Source organism: Panthera pardus, unplaced genomic scaffold (genome assembly GCF_024362965.1).
Source record: "Panthera pardus isolate Hobbes unplaced genomic scaffold, ASM2436296v1 HiC_scaffold_6, whole genome shotgun sequence".
Classification (NCBI taxonomy): domain Eukaryota; kingdom Metazoa; phylum Chordata; class Mammalia; order Carnivora; family Felidae; genus Panthera; species Panthera pardus.
Genome location: NW_026526991.1, coordinates 58241883 through 58254818, shown reverse-complemented (window position 1 = coordinate 58254818; position 12936 = coordinate 58241883). Strand labels below are relative to the sequence as shown.

The 12936-nt window shown below is 38.6% G+C and overlaps 1 protein-coding gene across 1 annotated transcript in view; it reads right to left on the bottom strand.

Annotated features, from left to right (window-relative positions):
- Positions 1 to 12936, bottom strand: part of NEMP1 (nuclear envelope integral membrane protein 1) — a 31506-nt gene that overhangs the window by 4682 nt on the left and 13888 nt on the right. Inside the window, exons 4-10 of the mRNA XM_053895326.1 lie at positions 8063 to 8187; positions 6607 to 6826; positions 4796 to 4868; positions 3377 to 3470; positions 2807 to 2921; positions 1668 to 1893; positions 705 to 878 (exon numbers count right to left, since the gene is read on the bottom strand). Of these exons, the coding sequence (XP_053751301.1) occupies positions 705 to 878; positions 1668 to 1893; positions 2807 to 2921; positions 3377 to 3470; positions 4796 to 4868; positions 6607 to 6826; positions 8063 to 8187 (1027 nt within the window). The remainder of the gene's footprint in view (positions 1 to 704; positions 879 to 1667; positions 1894 to 2806; positions 2922 to 3376; positions 3471 to 4795; positions 4869 to 6606; positions 6827 to 8062; positions 8188 to 12936) is intronic.

Here is a 12936-nt window from a genome sequence, read left to right as displayed (position 1 = left end):
TCTTTAAGAACCTGCCTTCTGCCCTTTCTGGTTTCCTTTCAAAATAAGAACTGAAACATCTGATACACTTACAACTCAAATTATAATAAGTCTAACCTTATTCTGGCAGGCAAGTAGACTAAAGCAAGAAATAAAGAGAAAGGGAAAGCTGGGATCATAAGCCAACATCTCCTGAAATGCCAGCCATCCTGCTTAATAAGCACTAGCCTATCCCTTTTTTTTTTTTTTTTTTTAGTTAGGAAAGTGCCAAGGTTCTTTTAGTCATCTGTAATCCTGATAAGAGAAGATTAAGGGGGCATTACACATTTTATTCATGTTTATGGCTCTATGAACTGTATGCCATCAAGATTCCAAATTGAAGCTTCATATACTTATTGGTACAATTGCTCCCAAATAAAAAGGACCCCTCCCCCCCAAAAAATAATCAGACTCGGAGAGCAATGCAAAACTATCACAGGGGAAACAATATGGTCTTCTCATCTCGGTGCTACAATCAAATCTAGAGTAGACAGTTCCTTGAGGAAGCAGAAAACAGGCTACTGCTTAACATATGATGATACATGTATCTTTCTGTCAACTACTCCTAGGTGAACAGGAAAACATAGCCATCAATACAAAATGATTATCTAGAAGTATGATCTCTGTTAAAACTCAAGGTCACAATTACCCTGATAGCTGCTTAGCACAGCTGGCCAAGGGTTTACCTCTTTGGAGACTGGATTCGAGAGACAGTCTTCCAAGCAGAGCAGTCTGGACTGTTACAATATTCTCGAAGCTCCTCTAAAGCCTTTCGGGTCTCCACCTCTCCTTGTATCCGATATTCTTCTTCTGTCAGGAGACGAGGGGGGACAGTCTTTTCTGTTGCTTTACACATCTTTCTGTGCTCACCAAAATAACATCATGAATCATTAATCAGTAATTTTTATCCAGCCTGCCCTCTAGCTCGCTTCAGTGAGCCAAGTATACAGCAGAGAGCCTGGACATGAGTCATCATTCCCACCTTTCTTCTATAGACACCTTGACTTGTAATATACTCCTGACATGTTAGACTAGGAATGACAAGTCAGAGTAATCAATATTATTCACTAATGTGGATAAATTCACTTATTTCCCAATAAATGATAGACAAAATATTTATTTTCCAATAAGTGGAAAAACGACAAGAAAATGATGATATAACATTGTGGTCCATTAACTTGGATTCCCCAAACTGAAGGCATCACCTTGACTATCTAATAAAACAGCCACTGACAACCTCAGAACCTATGACCATTCCATGTTCACTATGCAAGATGATAACATGCTTTCAAATACATCTGAACACTAGAACTCCCAAAGCGATCTGAGAGCCAATGTGAAATAATCTGAAACCTGGTGACCTGAGGCATGTGGTATAAAAGTGATATACTCTGCACCACCTAGTGGTCACAGGAACACATGACACTTTACTGGATGCTTTTATTTTATATAAAATGGCTAGAATAAGATTATAAAAAATGCCTATAGACAGTCTAAAAAGAAAGACTTGGAAGGAACAAAAGCAGAAGCATAATACAATAAATCTCCATTAACAAAGAGGTTCCCAGGTCAACACCTCTGTACCCTTTTGCCACAACTACATCCCACATTGCATGTTTCATTACAAAGTTATATTGCCTTTCAGTCACCTGTAGGTGATGTACAGCCACTGAATAGGGTACTCCAGGTTCTTAGTACACAGTGCAATGACGATAATGGCAAGGGCAATGTGTGGTATCTGGATACCGGAATACATGAAAAATAGGCCCATCAACTGCAAGGTCCAGGTCAGCAGGTTGATGCTTCGTTCATTCTCCAAGGGCCCATACTTGTAACAGACTGCAAAACTCATGAATCCAACTGTGAGGACATAGCCTATGAGAAGAGTTATCAGAAAACGTTCTTTTTCATCTATAACTGGTAAAAATAATTTGTGCAGGGAGCAGCAATACATTCACTATATAGCACCTACTGAATTAGGAAAATGGACAAGATCTTTCCTCAATTATTCACACTTTTTTCATTACTCAAATATATTTATCTCTTTAAGTTTCTACCCTTTCTGTTGCTCCCAAGTTTATTTGGTTCAAATGGGAGATTAAAGCTACATGTTGAACAACACTAGAACTGTCTGTTTAAAAAAGCCTAGGGGCGCCTGGTGGCTCAGTCAGTTAAGCATCCAACTTTGGCTCAGGTCATGATCTCACAGTCCATGAGTTTGAGCCCCGCATCAGGCTCGGTGCGGACAGCTCAGAGCCTGGAGCCTGCCTCAGATTCTGTGTCTCCCTCTCTCACTGCCCCTTCCTTGCTCATGCTCTCTCTCTCAACAATAAACATTAAAAACATTTTTTTAAAATAAAAAAGCCTAACATATGATAATCCAGATTAATTACCTCTCAAAAAATAGATTAAGGGTTACCATCTGTAAAACCAAAGGATCTTCACCTTACAGAAAGATTCATGTAGAGTCCTTTACTTAAAGTCTTCAAGTGTATTTAAAATACACTTATATTAATATAGTCAATGTATAGTTTTTCAGGAAAATGCCTATTGTGTAAAGAGAGGTGTACTTATAAACACCAACCAATTAAAGTTTTCTCCCTGGCAGCACCATTTTCATTTAAAGTGACAACTGCACAGCGTTAGAAATAAAGAACCACGATTCTTAAAAATTAATAAAATGGCATGAACTATTAGCTCCTGTAAGCAGCCAACACCTTTTCATGATCAAATGAACTAAAACAACCCATAAACATATAAAAAGGAAAGCAAAACCGACAACACTTACTTAAAAGATACTGCCAGTAACACCTCCAGATCTCTTGTAAATTTTTTAAAACTAGCTGAATGAGGTACAGAGAAAAGGACCAGCCTCCCACCAGTATGACGTAAATGGGACTTTTCTAAAACAGAGTAGAAGTGAAAACAAAGTTACAACAGGCTTTCCATACATAAAAGAAACAAAATGGAACTATGATTTAAAAAAACTCAACCTACTAAAATACACAAAAACCACATCTCTTAAGAAGACATCCTTTATATCTAAAATGGTATAGTCTGCAAAGAACACTAGGAAAATGAGGTGCTGAGTAACTTAAAAGCCTGGCTATGTGATTAGCAAACAGGAAAGAGACTTTAACTCCCCACTGTGCACAGGATTTTAAATGAAAGGGGGAGTTTGTACGTAATCAGACTCCAAGTTCCATCATGGAAAGTACCCTCCTGAATCAAGGAAAAAGTAGGACATTGACTTGTCAACCACCAATGCAAATTTTCAGTGCTGTATTATTCAACAAAATAGTCCCTCAACTAACTATCCAAGCTTGCCCTGACTGCATTTGAAGATTCCACTACTTACCTTGGGCATAAACTTGGACAGTATGAAAATGATGATTAGCAGAGAGGCCGCAATTCCCACACTCATCCCAGTGGAATAGTAGAAGATTTGGCTTCTGCAGAGAGAAACATTATTTCATGACTATGTGTGTATTCTTCCTATATGGCACCATTCGAACTAGAACAAGTATCCCAGCCAAAAAACAGAAAAAAAAATCTCAGACTAAAGCAGGTATTTGTTTAAAACTTGCCAACACTGATGGGACTGGTACGATGTAACTGCTGCCAGATTATGAGGACTGGTATCAGTGAGGGCCCTCAAATACGTCCCAACAATAAACCTCTGCTTAGTCACACACTCTCATTGCAGCATCTCCCCTAATCCAATTTTTAATGAGAGTCTTTCTTCAGAAGAACTGCACAGCTTCACTGGGGAAAAGGAAGGTGCAAGGATACTGTCCTAGAGGAGACAGAAAACTGGAACTGAACTGATTACCCAGAAAGATAACCAGACACAGGGCCTGGAAAAGAGAGAGCTCCTGCTCCTATTCCAGGCTCTTTGTACCAGACTTTCTTCCCCCACCGTGAGTTTCTCTCAGGACCCCCCAAATTAGGAACAAGTTCTATCAATCTCACTCCAGCCTAACTTCAAACTCCAATTGTTAAGCTTTCATTCATTATTCCAGAAATATTCTTTTCACTTGTGTGCAAAGTTAATGTTGATTCTACCTTTGTTCAATGTTTGTTTAGTTATCTGTATGTTTTCTTTATAGTTGTACATGTCAGTTACACTTAGCTTAGCTAGTAGGTTCCTAAAGGCAGGAAATGAATAAGTGGTTGGTATTTGTGGGTTTTTTTTTTACCCCTGATTGGTATAAAACTCACCAACAAACTCATGGCCCTGTAAAAATGAGGACTTAACACGTTATTTCCAATGGTGGAAAGGGTGGTGATATATTGACTAAATCCCATCCCATGATGGCTCAACCTCGTGGGAGAATTTCATTCTTGCCAATCTTATTGAATGTAAGAAAATAGCAAAAATCCTAACACCTACTAAAGTATTTAAAAATATTTTCCAGGGGCACCTGGGTGGCTCAGTTGGTTGAGCGTCCAACTTCAGCTCAGGTCACGATCTCACGGTTCGTGAGTTCGAGCCCCGCGTCAGGCTCTGGGCTGATGGCTCAGAGCCTGGAGCCTGCTTCCGATTCTGTGTCTCCCTCTCTCTCTCTGCCCCTCCCCCATTCATGCTCTGTCTCTCTCTGTCTCAAAAATAAATAAACATTAAAAAAAAAAAAATTTAAAAATATTTTCCAAGCAGGCAATGGCCTGGCCATAAAGCTCATGGAAGAGGAAAGAGCAACACTTAAAGTCTTCATGATAAAAGCCAAGCAGAGTGGGTCTAAGCTTCATCATTCTGCACTCTAGCCTGGGAACCTACCTGCTCAACAAATCTCCACAAAAAAATAGCACAAGTCCAAGCAGGAAAATGAAGAAGAGTTTGGGGTCAAATCCTGAAATAAATAAAGACTTCTGTTTAATAGGAAAACAAACAGTTTAACACTTTGTAGAATAAAAGGCAATGTTGGCATTATTGGTCAGCTAATAAAATATAGTTGACCCTTGAACAACATGGGTTTGAATTGCCCCGTTCCACTTATATGCAGACTTTTTCTGACAATACATCACAGTACTATAAATGTATTTTCTCTTCCCATTATTTTCTTAATAACATTTTCTTTTCTCTAGCTTACTATATAGTGAGAACACAGCATAGAATACATATGACATACAAAATATGTGTTAATCAACTGTTTAAGTTATCAGTAAGTCTTTCAGTCAACAGTAGGCCATTAGAAATTAAGTTTTGGGGAGTCAAAAGTTATATGCAGATTTTCAACTGGGGAGGGAAGGGGTAAATCAGCCAGCACCCCAACCCCTGTAAATGCAAACAACCCACCTAAACAGCATTGTAAATTCCACACAAAGCCTGGGAACCCTTCCAAATAGAAAATATAATTAGGTCTCTCTAACCTGTACTTTTCTGGAGATCTTATTTTTATTTTGGTTACCGATGCTAAAGCTAAAAGAAACTAAGCTTTGCTTTGGAGGGAGCCAGGCATAACACCATCAGTGCTTCATGTAATTGCCCACAAGGGGTCTCTACCATTCTGGTTTTCATGCCTTAAATCACTCATGGGTTCGGATTCAGCAGATTTGCCTAGAACTTTGGGTCCAGGCCCTCTGTTGTTCTCTAACTGGCTGCTTTTCTTGCCCAACACCACCTACTTCCCTCTACTACACAAGTACTGTGTTGGAAAAGCCTACACTCAAACACATCTCACCCAGGACCAGGGGGCCCAAGTGGAGGCCCCTCAGTGGCATACCAGATACGCCCACAGCATTCACATTCAAGAGCTCTGAGTCTAGGGGAGGTCCACAAACAGAATAGGAGCAAGAGAAATCAGTACATGTAAAAGGAATACCCCCATTCTCCCCAAAAAAGGCAAATCCTATACAACCAAAACAAACAAACAAACAAACAAAAAACAACAAAAAAACACCTATGGAACGCTAGGGCCTTGTAGCAAAACCCAGGAATGTTTCTGCTATTCACAACATCCAAAAATCCTGGGTAGTACCCAAGGAGAGACCAAAAGTAAGAAAATAAAACAGGATGACAATTCCAGTTCTCTGTGAAACGTTCTTAGACACATTCAGAAAAGGGAAAACTTTTCCAGTTCCACTGAATAAGCCTTAAATAAACTGAGTGATCTTCATAGTGACTTATGATTCCACAAATCTTTTTACTTCTGAAGCATTAATATTCAGTTCTACCTTTCTTCAGTTTTTATTATTTATACCATTCATGTCTTCAAATGTAGGCTTATACATTTCAGAACATCTAACTTTGTCTAGAAGTGCCCAGAGGGCAGGAATAAACCTATCTTACTCTGAAGAACACTAAGCGGATCAGTTCAGGGCCACTGGGAGTATTAGGAACACAAGTCTTCGCAAATGTCCGTAAGGAAATATTCAGAATGACCCAAGGTGAAATCTCTATCCTAGGCCTAAAGGCTTTTATGTGGGAGAGGGTCTCTCAACTGTCTGGAGCAGTGGTATACTCAGGTTATAATCAGAACCAAAAGGGAGTTAGTTGTCTTGGGCTGACTTCTCTGTCTCACTAGTTACACTCTCCAAAGCTCAGTCCCGTTTCACTATAAAATCCACAGAAAAACAGGTAAGACTTACTCCGGGTCACAATGACACTGTACTTGGTGTCTTCCTCTATAATCTCAACTTTGAGGCAGGTTTTTGTGCTGTATAGACCCACGTTAACATAGGTATCGTTCAATTTCTCTTTTAAAAAGGAGGAAAAAAAGTTCCAGATACTAAACTGCTCTAACTCCTTCAGTTTCTCTTCATTCTCCACCTGGGTGACACGTACCAGCTTGGAACTATTTACCCGGATCTGTAACACAAGTGAAATCAGGATGAGAAAGAAGTAGAAATTTTAAATTTTCATAAATACAATTTAAAAAAACTTTAGAGTAAATAACTCTAGAGTAGATATCAGTAACAGGGCCAGTTTTCCACAAGGCTTATAAGAAATATAGAGATGCAGGAGCTAAAACATAATTGAGCAAATAATATTGCACATGGTACAGACAGGCAGCTGTTAGAATGTCTTGTTAACATGAGCTGAATCTGCTATTAAGGCAGAACAACACAGGGGGGGAAAAAAGACTTCCAAGCTGAAAGGGTTAGCACTAGAGCTATTTATGAGAAAGCATACAAAACAAGGATCCAGAATATTAAGAAAATTGCCAAGCCAGAAAGAAAGAGAGAGAGAGAGAGAGAGAGAGAGAGAATTGTCAGGCAGAAGCCACGCCAGAAAACTGAAAATGTTTCCCATAATGACAGGCTGAGAAGGTCAACCCTCCGTCACAAATCACTGATTATGGGTAAATGTTGGTTATAATGTGTCTCAGATGGAATATGATCTTTATATCAGACAATAAAAAAAAGAAAATTTAAAAACCCCACAAGCCCACCCTTATGTTTATGATGTGGACAACAATGCCCTCATCAGTAACTATGCTTATAGCAGGAGCAGCTTTTCCAAAAGGACTCATTTTGTTCAATCATTATTACGGCCAGACATTCTTGCTTGCCAGGTGGCTTAATAGTGTTATGAAATAAATGAAATGAAAGTCATCCTATCAAAGGGAAACTTCAGGCAGGGGGCTTATGAAATATTTCGTGTAGAATCAAAATAGAATAGGAACAGCAAGGCAAAAGAGTTTACATCCTGACAGGCACGCAACAGTTTCCTGGCTGAAGAAGGCATAAGGCCTTTAAAAGAAAGGGGGGGGGGGGGTGCGTGCGTGCGTGTGAGTGCATATGTGTATGTATACGAAAAGGAGAGGAAGGAAGAGAAGGAAGCTTCTTTGGGAAAAAGAGGAAGGAAGGTTACCTCAGGGTCAAGTATTATAAGTTACTTAAGGGAACAGAGAGAAGAATGCAAAGTAAGCATAAATGCGTACTGAGGAAAACACAATTCAGGATAATCTGAGCCCTAACAAGGTTGTTGACAATACTTTTTTTTTCCAATTGTGTGTGAAGGGAGAAAATGTGTCAAAGTATTCACTGATCACAGACAGATATTCACAGAAGCTGCCCCAGCCAGGGGCCTCCAAATTATTACCTGTATCCGTGTCCACACATCATGCCACTTTGGGATAAGCACATTTTTATAACAGAACTGTTGCCTGTCACTCATATTATAAACTCGGGATTCCTGAAGCATGACCACGTTTATGTCAATTCCAGCTTTATGCAAAGAAAGGAAATAAGGATTAAGACAACAGGACAAGCTAATAACTATAACCTATTACATAAAAAGAATTAAACCAACCACTTTTTTTTAATTGAAGTATAGTTGACATACAGTGTTACATTAGCATCAGGTGTACAATACAGTGATTCCAGGAGCCTATCCCTTACCTATGCTCACCACAAGTGTAGCTACCACCTGTTACCCTATGATGCTATTACAATACCATCGAAACGGACCACTTTTTTAAAGCTAGGGTTAAAATGTCAGTGACTGAGAAACAAGAAAAACTGAAAGAGGGGTGCCTGGGTGACTCAATTGGTTGGGTGGCTGACTTCGGCTCAGGTCATGATCTCTAAGTTCATGGGTTGGAGTCCCATGTCAGGTTCTGTGCTGACAGCTCGAAGCCTGGAGCCTGCTTTGGATTCTGTGTCTCCCTCTCTCTCTCTCTCTCTGCCCCTCCCTCACTTGTGTGCACGCGCGCGTGCTCTCTCTCTCTCTCAAAAATAAACATTAAAAAAATTAATAAAAAAAAGAGAAAACTGAAACAAGAGGAGAAACAAGGCAGTCTTATTTCCATTAAATTTAATCATTTAAATGTTATAAATAGCAACTAACCCAGAAAAAGCAGTAATACAAACTACTATTAAGTGTTTATTAAGATAGTATGCTATCATTTAACTCTTCCAACGATGCTATAAGTCAAGCACTCTCATAATCGCTATTTCACAAATAGAAAACTGATGCTTAGAAGGATTAAGTAATTTGCCCGGAGTCATACAACCAGTGAATAGCTTAACTGACATTCACACCCAGGTCCTGCTTCCCTTATAAAGGCAGAGCTAAAGTAACCCCATCTACTTATTTTCTCTATCTTTCTCCTGAATAGGATAAACAGACTTGACAATGTTTTTGTATATATAGTACTTTAAGAAGATGCTAAAAGATCACAAAATCGTTTTTTCCAACTGTTTTGTTTCAAGTTTTAAGAGCAATTAACATATGCAGTCCCTTTCATTCAGCCAAGACAGAAGATTCTCCATTCAGAAGTTTGTATTCAATCTCAGCCAATTCAAGGCTTAAAAGTGACCACTTTCTCATATCTTCCCACCCAAGTTTGTACCAGCTACCTTCTTTACCACAAAAGAGTTAAATAACTTTTTCCTTGGGTTCTATATTGTACTTACCAACTTATCAAGTGCTACTCTAAGTGGAAATGCAGTTATCACTCTGGTCTAGGTACAAAGATGGATAGATTTAAATAAACTAAAAAACAAAACAAAACTTTAAGAAAGCAAAGTTACACACACAAAAAAAGGCAATGATGCCTGCCAGTCCAAAATGGTTTTAGGGTGAAGCTAAGACCAATTTTGAAGTTAAATTTCTTCTTAAACCTAAACATAAGAACAAAAACTATAAAACACTTAGAAGAAAACTCAGGGGTGGATCTTCATGACCATGCTAGGCAATGGTTTCTTAGATACGACATGAAAGCATAAGCAACCAAAGAAAAAACAGATGAATCAGAGTGCATAAAAATTTAAAACTTTTGTATTTCAAAGCACCTTATCAAGAAAGTAAACAGATTAACGCACAAAATGGGAGAAAATATTTGCAAATCACATATCTGACAAAGGTCTACTACCCATAATATATAAAGAACTACAACTCAACAAGAAAAAGAGAAATAACCCAATTGTAAAAATGGGCAAAGGATCTGAATAGACATTTCTCCAAAGATATAAAAATGGCCAATAAGCATATGAAAAGACACTCAACACCATTAGCCATCAGGGAAATACAAATCAAAACCACAATGAAATATCACTTTATACTCATTAGGAAGGCTAAAATCAAAAAGAAGACAGTAAGGAGGGTTGGCCAGGATGTGAGAAACAAGAACACTCAAACATTGTTGCTGGGAATGTAAAATGGTGCATCCTCTTTGGAAAACAGTTCGGCAGTTTCTCAAAAAGTTAAACATAGAGTTACTCTATGATCCAGCAATTCCACTCCTATGTATATACCCAAGAAAACTGAAAACATATGTTCACTCAAAAACTCATACATGAATGTTCACAGCAGCAATATCCATAATAATTAAAAAGTGAAAACAAACAAATGTCCATCAACTTATGAACTGATGGATAAAACAAAATGTGATAGATCCACCTATAAGTGTAATATTATTCAACCATAAAAGGGAGTACTGATACATACTACAAGATGGATGAACCCTGAAAACATTATTCTGAAGGAAATGAAGCCAGACCAAAAAGAGCATATATCAAATGATTCCACTTGTATGAAATGTCCAGAACAGGCAAATCCACAGAGACAGAAAGTAGATGTTAGTGGTTGCCAGGATCTGGGAAAAGTGAATGGGGAGTGACTGCTAAGATGTATGGGGTTCCATTTTGGAGTGATGAAAATATTCTGGTAATTCCAGAATTCAGTGATGATGGATGCACGACCTTGTGAATATACTAAAATCCACTGAAAGGGTGAATTTTATTATACATGAATAACATCTCAATTTTTTAAGAAATTCACTCTTAATATTGTAAGGGAGGAAAAATTTTTCCTTGATCCTCTTAGGGTCCCTGGATTAGTCTGAAATTTTAAACTGACAAAGATAGACTAACAACAGAAAAGCATACACATTTAATAAATTTACGTGACACGAAAGCCTTCATAAGGAAATGAAGACCCAAAGAAACAGAGCTACGTACTTTTATGCTATGTTTGAGGAAGAGTGGACAGCTGTGAAGGAATATGATAGGGTAAAGAGTATGTGGCAATTGTAGTAAACTAGGGGGAAACAGAGCAAGCAAGGCCTGTTTGCTTAGATTCCTCTCAATGTCCCTTTGTCTTAAATTCCTCAAGGTATAGGGAGGGAGGGAGGGAAGGCAACTCTCACAAGACTTTATGGTCTGTTTCAGAGAAGGGTAAGATGGGGAGGTCAAAGAGACCTTCCTGCTCCTGTTGTTTTCTTAAACTCCCTCAGCTTAAAATACATAATATGCCAAGATGCTACATCTTGGGGTAGCATGCCCTGAACCCCCATCTATCAGCTTCTCACTATGGTTTAATCCAGTAGTAATTGGGATTTCCTCCTAGCCTATCTTTCATAAAGTGAAAGCTTTTCAAAATCCTGTTGACATCTGTCTCACTAGCAAGCACACAAATGTACTGAAAGAATATCCACTCACAAATATGGTTTATTTTCTTGCAGATCTAGCTGGCTCAGTCGGAAGAGCATGCACTCCTGATCTTGGGGTTGTGAGTTTGAGCCCCATGTTGGGTGTAGAGATTATATAAATACATTAAACTTAAAAAAAAAGTTTACTTTCTTCTGGAGAGTATAAGTGAGTAAGGTTATGTGAATGCTAAAACTACTGTATTGAGAAATTCATTGAGGTATGCAAAAACATTGGGCAGCATTAAAAAAAAAAGTTGTTCGGGGCGCCTGGGTGGCTCAGTCGGTTGAGCGTCCGACTTCGGCTCAGGTCATGATCTCACAGTCCGTGGGTTCGAGCCCCGCGTCGGGCTCTGTGCTGACCGCTCAGAGCCTGGAGCCTGTTTCAGATTCTGTGTCTCCCTCTCTCTCTGCCCCTCCCCCACTTGCACTCTGTCTCTCTCTGTCTCAAAAATAAATAAACATTTAAAAAAAAAAAAAAAAGTTGTTGAACAAGAACCAATCACTTCCTTAAAAGAATATCCAGTCTATGTACAAAGCCTGAAGTAGAAACATGCACCTGTCCAATAAAAAACAAAAACAAGAGTCACACTTGTTAACCCCTTCTCTCCCACAGCACCAAGTAATAGAACACTACACCTTTTTATTTTTTTAATAAAAAAAAATTTTTTTTAATGTGTATTCATTTTTTGAGAGACAGAACGTGAGTGGGGGAGGGGCAGAGACAGAGGGAGACACAGAATTCAAAGCACGCTCTATGCTCTGAGCTGTCAGCACAGAGCCCGACAAGGGGCTAGAACCCACGGACCATGAGATCATGACCTGAGCCGAAGTCGGACCCTTAACCAACTGAGCCACCCAGGTGCCCCACCACTATACCTTTTTAGGCCCACTATTATTTTCAAGAAGATAGTAAGATACAAATAATGTCAATAGCAGAGGGCATTTGAAAAACTTAATGCCAAGAAAAGGCATTATTGTTTTGAAACTAATTTTAAAATTCTCTGATGCCATTTTCCTAAAGAAATAAAATGGTTTTATAACAAGCAACATCTTTTAAAATCTAGTTCTTCCTTTTCCCAAGTTACATAACACTCAAGGGAAAGGATTTTAAATAAATAAATAAATAAATAAATAAATAAATGTCTTTAATAGCAACCTCCTATGGAAATCAGCACCTTGGCCAGCCACATCTCTGTAAACTCATTGAGAGGTGAACTACACCAATTCAGCCAAAAGGGATAATTTGTGGAACAACCACTACTCCAACTGTAGCTTAAACTGTTAGCAACACAAAACTAAACCAAACGACCTTAAACATATGTAAGTTGTCAGAATGCGCATTTAAAATTTTGTGCTTCCTGTAGCAAAAGGATATACACCACCTTTCTCCCTCCCCCCTAAAGTAAGTTAGCCAGAATGTTAAAAAGTAGAATGAACTAAACATTCAGGAAAATGCCTTTGAGCCCAAAGATTTTGGAAAATGCCTTCATGGAAAGTAGTGAATCATTAGTTGCTTATTGCATTTACCCATAAAGCAGGTATT